The sequence below is a fragment of the Macrotis lagotis genome, chromosome 1 (assembly GCF_037893015.1).
Source record: "Macrotis lagotis isolate mMagLag1 chromosome 1, bilby.v1.9.chrom.fasta, whole genome shotgun sequence".
Classification (NCBI taxonomy): domain Eukaryota; kingdom Metazoa; phylum Chordata; class Mammalia; order Peramelemorphia; family Peramelidae; genus Macrotis; species Macrotis lagotis.
The window spans coordinates 667,157,811-667,170,505 of NC_133658.1; the positions used below are offsets into that span (position 1 = coordinate 667,157,811).

At 34.1% G+C, this 12,695-nt stretch overlaps 1 protein-coding gene across 1 annotated transcript in view; it reads right to left on the reverse strand.

Annotated features, from left to right (window-relative positions):
• Positions 1-4,942: 4,942 nt before the first annotated feature.
• The window catches only part of COL3A1 (collagen type III alpha 1 chain), a 63,214-nt gene continuing 55,461 nt past the window's right edge, over positions 4,943-12,695 (reverse strand). Inside the window, exons 45-51 of the mRNA XM_074215520.1 lie at positions 12,397-12,504; positions 11,383-11,436; positions 11,071-11,178; positions 9,206-9,491; positions 8,280-8,467; positions 6,641-6,883; positions 4,943-6,055 (exon numbers count right to left, since the gene is read on the reverse strand). Of these exons, the coding sequence (XP_074071621.1) occupies positions 5,909-6,055; positions 6,641-6,883; positions 8,280-8,467; positions 9,206-9,491; positions 11,071-11,178; positions 11,383-11,436; positions 12,397-12,504 (1,134 nt within the window). The 3' untranslated portion in view covers positions 4,943-5,908. The remainder of the gene's footprint in view (positions 6,056-6,640; positions 6,884-8,279; positions 8,468-9,205; positions 9,492-11,070; positions 11,179-11,382; positions 11,437-12,396; positions 12,505-12,695) is intronic.

A 12,695-nucleotide genomic window follows, 5' to 3' on the forward strand; every position in this document is an offset into this window, starting at 1 on the left:
AAAAGAAGACAGAGAGAGGGATAAGAGGAGGGGGAAGGGCAGGAGGTGAAGAGGGAAGAGAAGGAATTAGAAGAAGTGGGGTAATCAGAGGGTAATTACTACTACTCTCAGATATCATGGTAAAGACACTTAATACAAAATCTTCTCCTAAATACCTGGTCTACTCATTCCCACAATTATACATAGTATTCATAGGAAGAGTAAGCTTATATTTAAACCATAATAGCAGTGAAGACAAGTATATAAGGAATGTGTGCCTAGGTTTAACTCACATTACCAGCTTTTGAAGTATTTCTCTGGGAAGAGATCTCAGGTAGAACCAAGAAACCAGGTAGTACCAAGGATATATTATTAGACTCAAAGACAGGAAGACCTGAGTTCCCTCTGACTCTTAAATGGTGTGAGACTCTGGGGAAGTCATTTAATCTCTTACAATTTCACTTCCCTCATGGAGAAAATGAAAATAATAATAGCACAATCTCAAAGCTTGTGAGGTTGAAATGAGATAACATATGTAAAGCTCTTTGTAAATCTTAAAGTACTCTATAAATGTTATTGTTGCTGTTATTGCTGTTTTGTTATCTAATCTAAAGAGCTATTTGATAAAGCTATCATCTTTTTTTTTATACTAAGCTTGAATAAGGTCTCCGGCTTAACTGTTTCATTGTTTGGAAGTTTCAGAGATGAATAAAGTACTTTCTGCCTTATGTTATGTTTTTTCTTAGATTATATCTGCTTTATAACATTTGGTTATATTTTGATTTTGAGCAAGAGAAGTAAAAATAACAAACAGTTAACACATAGTTAAAATCATGTCTGAAATTTCAAATTCTATCCAGGATGCTAGAATTTCATTCTAACTAGAAGCTCACAGATATGGTACAGGGAAGATGGACTTTCATTCCAGGATGGGAGTGGTCTTAGGTAGTTCAACTTTTCTCCAGCTTACCTCTTCTCCCAGTTTCTGCTTTCCAGCTACTCCACCTTGCCCATTGATACTGCCTTGACAGTAAATGTGATGGTTGAACTTAAAGGTCATGGATCTTAGGACAAGAAGGACCAGTACATAGCTTTTCCATTGGAGAATACCTGAGTAAGGTGCCAGACCACTCCCCAAGTGCCAACCTTTGTCCAAAGTGCTACCAAAGTGTATTTAAGAGGAAACGATGTCCCTTTTTCCTTCTTCTTGACTCTACCTTTCACCTTGCAAGGATGGCTTTCTCTCACTCTTTCTTAGGCCACTAAGGATATATTTATAAAAGAATCATATGCTTTTGATTATTCATATTGTTGCATAAGTTCCTTAATAGTTTGGCACAGGGCATAGAGCACTGGGACTGGAATACCTGAATTCAAATGTGACTTCAAATTGTTGAAGGAGAAATTTCTTTTTGGTTTTTTTAATATTAGGAAAATAACAATTCTGAGGGTTTCCATAAGCCCCAATCAAATGTAAATTTCCTCCTGCTGTTCAATGTATCTTCAATGGTAAATGATGTTCTTAGCTGTAGTGAGGAATGAAATAAGCTCTTCTTAGACTTTGAAAGGAAGACTTGTTCTGCCTCCTAAGGCCAGAAAAGAATTGCATTTTTTATAATTTGAATTTATAATTTATAACTTGCCCTGCCCTCCTGGTACTTAAACTAAAAAAAAAAAATTATCTCCCTTAGGCAAAATAGCATGGTTCTCTTTGATAACAAATAACAGAATGGTGTCCAGGCAAGTCTGAGGTTTTGTCTGCTCTTGTTATATATATATACATATATATATATATTCTGTTCCCCTCCCTTTGTTTCTATATTAATTTTATGATCTCCCTCATCTTGGGGTGTTCATTACTAGAATGGCCTTCACCCAACAGTAATTGTAAATCCCAGAGAATAAAACTTCATTTCTAAAATATTTTTATTGTTGTTTTTATGTTATTTTAACCTATGCTTTAAGGTTTTTATAATTTTAAAGATTAACAAATCTTAAAGGAAATGAGAAGTTAGGAGAATATACAGGCATGGGGGAAAAAGCAGTGAAAAGACAAGGAGTTGGGATATGAGATTCTATGAAAGCAATAGAAAGGATAGTATAGTTGAGAAGAATAATGTGCAAGTACTCTGGAAAAGATCTGAAGGAGACAGGTTGAGTAGGGAATTTTTTTCTCTTCCATTTTTTTCCCAGTCCTTGCTTGCTATGGATGTGGTAATATTATAGAGATTTTATGACCTAGGGTCTTTTGGAGGAATGAGTACAAAAGAAAGAAAATTATGATAGCAGATTCAGTCTGAGAGGAAAAGATGAGTGGCTATTTTTTAATAAGATTATCAAAGAAATGTGGGGTAGAATGAATATAAGACATTGATCATATTTAGATAAGATTAAGATTACATGAATGTAAAAGTTATAGAGTTGGCAGTGTTATGGATATTTTATATGTTTTTAATTTTTTTTCCTCAAAGGAAAATTCATCAAACAAGGTAATAAGTAAGCAATAAGCTTCAATGATCCTCCCTAACTCCTTTTTTAGGAAGCTTAATCCTTAAGAAAGATATGTTTTATGTTTTATTTTTTTTTTTGAAGAGGAAATCTACTTTTATGTGGGGGGGTTGGTTTAGGTAAATTGCAATGGGGAAGAAAAAAATAAGGAGACTGTGTACTTAGGTCTCCTTTTCAGTGTAAGAATGGACAAAATTGAATTGTATGTTTTTTTGGGGAACCCTGTATCTCTTGGGGTTATGGTTATAGTAATATGGAATTGTGAGAACTAATATCAAAAATAACTTTAAGATTATGAGCCTGAATGACTTAGGATGATGTGTTACCAAACACTAGAAGTAAATAATATGGAAATTTGTGGGAATATTTTTGGAGGGGGCAAAGTTATTTCAATTTTGGACAGGTTGGAGTTTAAGGTGTCAACAGAATTTATTAAATTATTCAACAGGCTATTGGGAATATGGGACCAGAATTTGAGAAGGGTTTGGAAAGGGAGTAGAAATCAAAACTGGAGAGTTGTTTGCCTAGAGAAGATGATTAAAGTAGACAAAAGGAGAAAGTAGAGAGAAGGGATAGATCTGAAAATGTGGAAAATACCCACATTTAAGGGATGCAAGGATGGGAATCCAACATAAACAGAAAAATAAGCAAAAAGTAGGTGGGAAAAAACCTTGAGAAAGACATCCACAGGAACTAAGTAGGAAAGGGAATCAAGAAAGAGGAGGTAGTTCAGAATGCAAATGCCATAAAGAGGTCATTGGACTTAGCCATAAAAAAGTCATTGTACTATATACTTTTGCTATACTCAATCTTGGATTAAGCTGTTTGAGTGGAATGGTGGGAGAGAAAATTAAATTTTGAGAAACTGAGAAGGGAGTGAAAATAAGGAAATAGAGGTACTGAGGGAACTCTCTTACATGACATAAAGAAATATCAATCTAGACTTTTCATTTCCTTTCTAATGTTATACCATCAGTAAGGGCTTAGTTTCATCATTGGAAATGCTAGAATGATCAATAAATCACTACTTCATAAAGAGACCAAAGATAATAAAATTCAAAGCAAATGCTTCTCATCTGAGTGTCGAGTTTGTCTACTTTACTTCCTTTTAGTGAATTGGGTAATTATGAAAGGATATCGACATTTTTAGCTCAGTGAGCAGAAGTGATGTAGGTGATATTGATAAGGAGGGAATGTGGTTCTTTGGGTGCTAAATATATTCTACAAAGGATGCTAAATAGAGAGTCATTGTTTTATGAGCTTCTTTATAAAAATGAATTGATGAACTTTTATTTAAAAAAGACTGTCAGCATCAAACAGTAGAGAACTATGCGACAGTTTTATCTTGAGAGCACCAATCTTCATATTATTATAGAGATTACAACATGATTTTGTGGTAATAATATTGGATGTTGCCCCAAATTCTCCCTGGGAGTGCAGCTCCCAAAACACTGGCAATGTGGTTTTTAAAAATTTATTTATTTAATATCACTTTTAAAAGAGGGAGTTAGAAATATGGAGTTCCTCACAATAACCTTGAGTTATTCATAAATGTTTCCTGAGCCTATCATATTCCCCAATTTGATTAGTTCCCAGTATCCTTTTCTATCCCATTATCCTTCACCACTTGGATCTATTATTATAATCTTTCTAGCATTCCAGACATTTAAAAAAAATCTAAAAAGACTTGCTTGCAACAAAAATATCTCCATTGCATAAAATAATTTTTAAAATTCTGATATATCAGGGAAAGACAAGTAAATAAGGATAGATTCTTCTATGTGGAAGCCTAAGTAAAATAGTTTAATTATGGAGATATAAAGGAAGTATAGTAGAAAGAGTGCTGGATTTCAAATATTAAAATATGAGTTTGAATTTAGCTCTGTGACTTTCTAAATACATGGTCTTGGACAAATCATTTTACCTCAAAAAGCCACAGTTTCCTTAAGTATAAAACAGGGATTTGGATAAAGAGATGCCTAAGGTGCCTTTATCCTCTAAATCTTCAAGCTTATAATGGAGTGTATAGAGTATTAGTATTCCTAGGATACCAAATTCTAAAATTCTGGAGGATTCTCTTCTGGGCAGTATTCCACATCCATTTCCCTCCTAACCCCCCCCCCCCCACTATTGTTAGAGTCCCTGAACCCACTCACATTCCTTTTTTTTTTTTGTTAGGTTTTTGCAAGGCAAATGGGATTAAGTGGCTTGCCCAAGGCCACACAGCTAGGTAATTATTAAGTGTCTGAGACTGGATTTGAATCCAGGTACTCCTGATTCCAAGGCCAGTGCTTTATGCACTACGCCACCTAGCCACCCCTTCCCACTCACATTTTCAATTTGATAATTCTGATCTAAAAATTTTCAGAAAAGTTAATGGATTCTTAAGAATGCCCTTTATGTTAGTTAAAGATATGAAAAGGGACAAAAAAGGGAAAAATTTGACCATGAGAAATTTTATTAGGAGATTTTATTATGTGTCTCTGTGAGGAAAAGACCAACAACCACATACAAGCTTACAACATGTTTACTGTGTGAATGGGATCAAAGTAGCCTCACCATTTGGGCTATTTCTTAAAATACACACAATGAAGGGGGAAAATTCTCAAGAACAATCTTCAACAGGAAACATTGACAAATGTTATAAATCGAGGCTTTTTAGTGCAAGTCAACAATAATCCTGACCTGCAGTTTTTAAAGTGAAAATAGATTAGCACCATCATATTTGCCTTCCCAAGTTTTAGTGGTCTTGACCAGCAACGACAAGAAAGTGTAGAAGCACCTTTTAAAAAATGAATTTAATATCCATTAATAAAATGAGTAGCTTAAAAAGTGGGGCTGCCACTCAATCCTTGCACTAGCCTGTACTTTAAGGTCCTATACCTGGTTTTATGAAATGAATAAATTGTATTTATAAATTTTTCAAATGCATATAGAGTTTTTGCTTATTTGTTTGTTTTTGCTTTTGATGAGACAGCTAATTCATCCCAGTTTCTGTCCAAGGTGAGGTAGTTGAAACAGGGAAGTCCTTTCTAGTTTTTTCTTTTTACCATCTCAGAAAGGAGGAGAAATTGTTCATGCTTGGGGTATTCAGTGCCTTGCAATTGGGGCAGCATTCAAAGACTGGAACACAGAATTGTTGTAAGACTGTTGAAGTTTATTATAGCACCACTGAGACATTTTGAAGATGGAATTGGTAAAAAAAATAGAGCCAAAAGCATTTGAATTGTATTTGGTGTACTAGCAAACTAAAAATGATCCCTTTCTGTCAAATCATCTTTTTTTTTTTTCCAGAAATTTTGGAAATAAATAACTGGAATACAGTTGTTCACCTGTATTGGTTGACAAGATTAGAACAAGAAGAACACAGTTGGAGTGTGGATTTGTTTGTTGGACTTTCAGAGAGAACAAATTCTTTAGTTTACAAAAAGCAAACAGGGCCAATGTCCACACCAAATTCTTGATCAGGACCACCAATGTCAAAGGGAGCAATATCAATGATGGGAAGTCTTACAGCCTTGCGTGTTCGGTATTCGAAGACCGTTTGACCCCATTCGCCAGTGTGTTTCTGTGGGAAAAAAAGAAACAAAAGAGAGGAAAGAGTTGCATGAATGACCTGAAATCAGCAATATTTCATAAGTTGCTTGTACTTGGGATCTACCATATGAGAAGCCTTGAGTCCTTGTTTTATTTGAAAACAGCATGCTGGGATCCACTACCTGGTTTTGGAGGGCATAGATCTGAATTCCCCCAGAGATGCAGAACTTAGTGTCATGACTATGAAAAACTTGGTAGATTTGCTTATTGCATATTTACATGGGATGTCAAGGGGAGGGAGAATAGTTCTCCCTTCTTTCATGAATGAGTTGAGGGACATCAGGAAACGGTAGAGCCATTTTATACTTAAGCTTCCCTGTAAATTCAGTAGTCATATAAGGATAGAATTTTTTTTAGGTTTTGTTTTTTTTTTTTGCAAGGCAAATGGGGTTAAGTGGCTTGCTCAAAGCCACACAGCTTAGATAATTATTGTCTGAGACCGGATTTGAACCCAGGTACTCCTGACTCCAAGGCCAGTGCTTTATCCACTATGCCACCTAGCCGCCCCTAGGATAGAATTTTAAACATAAAAAAAAAAATTAAATTGTTCACTTACACTGCAACCATCTTCCAGAACTGTGTATGTGAATTTACTATTTCCTTCAGCCTTGAATTCACCGTCATTGGAACCCATCAACTTCAGTGCTTTCTTTACATTCCCACTGGCTTGATCCATATAAGCAATGCTATTCTTGCAGTGATATGTGATGTTCTGTGAAGCACGGCTGGAAAGAAGTCTGAGGAATGCCAACTGAACCTCGAGAATATCTTCTGGAAGCTCAGGATTACCATAGCTAAACTGTGGTGGAAAAAAAGAAGAAATTTAGCCAAGAGTTCAAAATTTTAATTCTAGTTCTTGTGTTTGAACTGGAATCTGTATGTAAATATATATTTAATCTACTAGTAGGTCACTCATGGTGAATGAAGTAGTAGTTCTCTCTCTACCTTTGTCTCTCTTTGTCTCTCTCATCTATTTATGGGAGTGCAGTGATTGGATTCATGGTGTAGGACAAGTCTTGCAGTCAGGAATATTTAAATCCTGTCAAACATCTCAGGGCCAAAAGACTACACTCAAAACTTTTGAAATACAGAGGGCATTCTGGTAAGGACAGAGGAGGAAATTTCCACACCAAAATAATTCCTATAAAAATAATAATTAACAATTTAATTTGTATTTTATTTTAGGATCATATATATTGTCAAAGTATATAGATATATAGATATATAATATATATGTAAATCAGAAAAAAGTAATAAATATGGTTCTTTCATAAGATGGAATGATTCATTTAACATAATTCTTGTTTTGTTTTTTTAACTCTGATAAACATGTAGTTAAAGGAAAGCTCAGAACCATTTCATCATTTTAGAATACTCATTTCATTAGCTTAAGAGGAAGCATGATTTAGTTCATAGACTACTAATATTTTATAGTCTACATTTAAATTTAATCTCTGATGTGGTGCACTGGATCATGCTGTGTGGTCCTGCGTAAATATCACTCCAGGTGCCACCCCCAGGTGTAAATCCTATACTTTATTAATCTGCACTGAAAGAGAGATTGTACTTATTGAGAACTCCCTGTATTAAGAAATCACATGTTCAAACACTAGCCTTTCTCCCTTCCCTAGAGGCAGGTAGGTTGTACAATGCCAGGAATGGAATTCACAAGACCAGAGTTCAAATCTAACCTTAGATTATTTTTTAAAAAATTTTATTTATTTAAGGCAATGGAGTTAAAGTGACTTGCCAAGGTCACACAGTTAGGTAATTATTAAGTGTCTGAGGTCACATTTGAACTCAGGTCTTCCTGACTCCAGGGCCAGTGCTCTATCCACTTTGCTGCCTAACTGCCCCCTCAACCTCAGATTCTTACTAGCTGTTTGAACCTGAACAATAACTCAATCCATGTTTGCCTCAATTTTTACATCTAAAAACTGTGGATAATAATAGTACCTATTTACCAAGGATGTTGGATCAAATATGAGATTATAAAGTACTTAGCAAAATTCCTGTTATATAATAAGTGCTATGTAAGTTTAATTATTACTATTATTAAAATTGCTAAATAACATTTCACATACTTAATAAATATTAGTCAAGTTGAAGAGAAGGGAAATGGAGAGAGATAGTAGGGAATCAGATACATTAAGTTTATGCTATTGGAAGGATAATAAAAATATCTCCCTCTTTACCTGGAAACCACCATTCATGGACTCTCCAAACCAAATGTATTTCTTTTCAGTTTTGGAATCTGTCCACCAGTTCTTTCGTGGAACATTCATAGGGCTGGCATTTATACATGTTTCACCAGTTTCCATATTACAGTACACTTGGATAGCATCCATCTTGCAACCTTGGTTAGGATCAACCCAGTACTGTCCTGAACATACACAACATAAAAAAATGGTTAGGAAGATGATTTGGAAAATCCATTAGTTCATCTAATTGGAACAATTTTTTTTCTTTTCAGACTGATCATATGTGAAAGGAATCTGAGCTTTATATGACAGCATTCTGTATATTCTGTGCATTGAAATTTTATAGTATATTATCTGGAAGAAAACTTTTAGTTTTTTTTTTTTGTTTTTTTTTTCAGATTTTTCAAGGCAATGGGGTTAAGTGGCTTGCCCAAGGCCACACATCAAGGTAATTATTAAGTGTCTGAAGTTGGATTTGAACCCAGGTACTCCTGACTCCAAGGCCAGTGCTCTATTCACTGTGCCACCTAGCCCCACCCCCCCACCTAGCCTCCCCTCACCTAGCCGCCCCTAGTTTTTTTTTTAATTAATTACAAAAATAGAAGGGTGTGTTTCATGTCAATATATGTATTCTGAGAGGGTGAATGTTCACTGGTCAAGGACACCAGAAAGTGTATTCCTGAATTGGGTAGGGAGATGGACTCTATTTCAAATTCTGAGGTTTCTTTTATTACTAAATTGCTATGGGTCTATAAAGAAGTGCCAGATTCACAGAAAAAAAAAAATTCTACTGCCTTGACATAAATACTGTACTATCTATACTTTCTGAAATCATGTGATAGAGGGATGAAACACGCCATTTCTCACATTTGCTAAATTTACCCTTGCAATGAAAGCAATTTCAATTCCAATAAACATACCACTCTTGAGTTCAGGATGGCAGAATTTTAGGTCACGGCAATTTCGCGCAGGATTTTTTCGTGATCCATCTGGACTAATGATGTTTTCTATCTGTCCATTCATTGATTTGAGTGAGGACAGAATCTCTTCAGTGTTGACTTTGAAATCTGTGGGCTCATCTCCATAATATGGAGAAGCTTTTTCTTGTGAAAGTCCAAAACTAGCACTAGCACCACCACCACAGCAAGGACCAGGGGCACCAGGTGGACCAGGAGGACCTGGGTTTCCAGGATGACCAGGAGAGCCCTAAGAAATGTGAAAATGAGGACAATCAATAAATGGTATTTGTTTCCTTGGAAAAGCTTTATGGAAAGAATGGAAATAATCATAAGATTCCCTGGAAAAATATAACTTTAAAATGGAGATGCCTGGTAGTAGAAAGGAAATGGGTTTCAAAATTGAATCTATAGAACAAAGTTTAAATTTTGGCTCTTCTTAGATATGTAGATAGTACATGTATTATTTTACACAAGTAATTTAACTACTCTGAATCTTTGTTTTCTTATATTAAAAAAAGAAAGAATGAGATGATGGTTTCTGAGGTGCCTTTTGGTTCTAAATTTAATGATTCGAATAGGTTTAGTTATTTTAAATTTAGTTACTTTAAATAAAATGGACATCATTAAGAAGACAAATATTTCTGATGATTGTACTTCAGATGTAAAAAATATATCATGATACAAAAAAGAATGTTTTCACCTCACTCCTTTGCATTAATCAATAAGAAAAAGATTTAAAGTAAATGGACTTTTAAATCTGTGTACAAGCAAATTCTAGGTCTAAGAAGCTTAATACTACTCTCAGATTACTTATTTTTTATTTTTATAAAAGGAGAAAAAGGACCCACATAAGAAAAATATATATTTTTTAAAAAACATTATTTTGTGGACCTGGGGAGGGGGGGTAAATTTTCAGGTTACTTAAAACATTCCTTTCTTTGATTAGTGAAGACCTGAAGAACAGGATTCTAATGTAGATGTATTTTAGGGAATGAACAATGAACCAAGACACTTGGGACCTGGTCCTAACCCTATTACTGCTTTTAAAATGTAGACGCAGCCTAATCTATAATGATAAGTAGATCAAAAGACATGCTGTACAAAAAAGAATTTCATAAAGCACCAAGTGATATATGTAAATATGTTATATATATATATATATATATATATAAATCTCTCTATCAATCTATCTAATAATTATCATTATCCAATAATTTTAGACTATTTATACATTCAGGTATTGACAGGAGGTAGCTTGGAGCCATGTGGTTTCAGCAGTATCTTTGGAGTTAAGAAAACTGGAGTTCAACTCCATCTTCAGACAATTTAATTATGTGACCTTGAACAGGTAATCAAACTACTTAACAACTCTGTAAAATAGGGAAAATCACAATTTTCATGGATTACCATTATAAGAATTAAACAAGATCAAGTGTATAAAACACTTTGGAAATCTTAACATGTGATATTATTGGGCATGATAAACATTTCATTTATGTATTTATTTTTTCAATTAATGGTCAATAGTTGCTTGTTATATTGACAACACAACTTGATGACTTTTTGAAAAATATTTAACCATTAATTTTAGTACTATTGTGGCAAGTTTTAATATATTTCTTAAAGTTATGGTAATGTCTACTATCTCAATCTAAGTTAAACTATGAAAAAGCAGAATTTTATTTTTTTTTTGTTTTCAACTTGTGCCTTTATTAACCCAAATTGTTTTGATATCTGAAAAATGTAGATTCAGCTTGAATATTTCTGAAAATGAGAAAAAGGAAAAATAACAATTTAAATTTGCATGTAAACAATTGTCTCCTTACTTCTGATCCTCTTTCTCCTCTGTTCCCTCGGGGGCCTGGAGGACCAATAGGACCTGCATGTCCACTTGCTCCATCTTTACCAGGAGGTCCATGGGGTCCTACAGGGCCCTAAACAAGATTCAAAAGAAACAATGATCAAAATCCCAGCAATATATAATAGAAAAGAAAACTGAAAAATACAATATTGTGAGAAATGTATTTTCAAATGTATTTATGTTATCTCACAGAAATCTCACCAACTGAGTAATTTTTTTCATTTTCATATAGTCCTAAAATTTTTTCTACATGTAGACATTTCTCAGTACTACTTACTCGGGGGCCTGCAGGTCCTGGGCTGCCAGGGGCACCTTGGTGACCAGCTGCACCCTGAAAAGGTAGAGAAATTTGAACATTAGTTAAGAAATTCTTAAAAGTTCTAAAAGTCTTCATTGATCATGTGAGATTCAAGGTCATGGTTATGATAATTTAAAGTGATCCAGTTTGCTTCATATCTTATTTTCTCTATTCAAGCTAAGATTTACTAAGATAAAGTATCTCTAATGTCTACTTGGAGAAGATGAGAATTTCTTTCTTACCCATAAAATACTTTCTTCTTCTTATCCCAAATATATTTTACTTTATAAAATAAAAATGAAAGCCCCAAAAGTTATTTATTAGGCTAGAGCAGTTTTATTACTATTGAAATTATGTGTATTTGCACATTTGCTAATTAATATCATTATCAAGGTCAACAAAATGAGCAAGCAATTTTACAATTTGTTACAATTTTTTGTATTTTACAATTTTACAGTCCAGGGATACAGATGTAAAGGATGTCTTTTCATAACAAAGACATATAATTTTAAAATCACTCTCTTAATTAGAATATCAATCCAACATAAATCCCTTGAATTCATTTACCTCTAACTTCCTAATAAAATGAGGAGCTTAAATCAATGAAATGTAAAACAAGAAAAAATACATTATTTTTCTCTTCCCTAACTCCTGTACTAGAGCCTCACTTACTGAAATGAACTAATAATTTCCTGTCTGAAATAGCTATAATTACATCTCACTGGAGGTGATACAACTCCCCCCCCAAAAAAGATTGAATTATTCAAGTATTTATACTTTTCTCTTCAATGACACTGTTTGTGATGAGTTGTAATGCTAGTTGGAAAATGAATCACATGGTAGTTTTTAAGATAGATGAATAAATACAGGAGACCTTTAATTTAACAGGAGTAAGGAATGAGCTCAATATGAAATTTTGTTTAAAAAGATTAGCGGGTTACACAGCCTTGTTTTAGCTAACAAAAGAGAACTTAAAAAAGTTTAAATACTTACTGAGGAACCTGGTGGACCAGGAGTCCCAGGGAAACCACGATGTCCTTTGATGCCATTATTTCCTCGTTCACCAGGTTCACCTTTGTCACCCCGTGGACCTTGAGCACCCTGTAGTAATACATTGAGAATATTATCGGCTCGTATTTTTCATAATTAATAAATTTATCTTTTAATATAGGTTCTGATACTCTATTACCTAGACTTCATCAAATGACACTTTCTCATCGTGATAGAATAGCAATAATTGGTGCTTAAAATAGAATTTTGGGATGCTCTGAGATCTTGAGCTATCTTCTGAA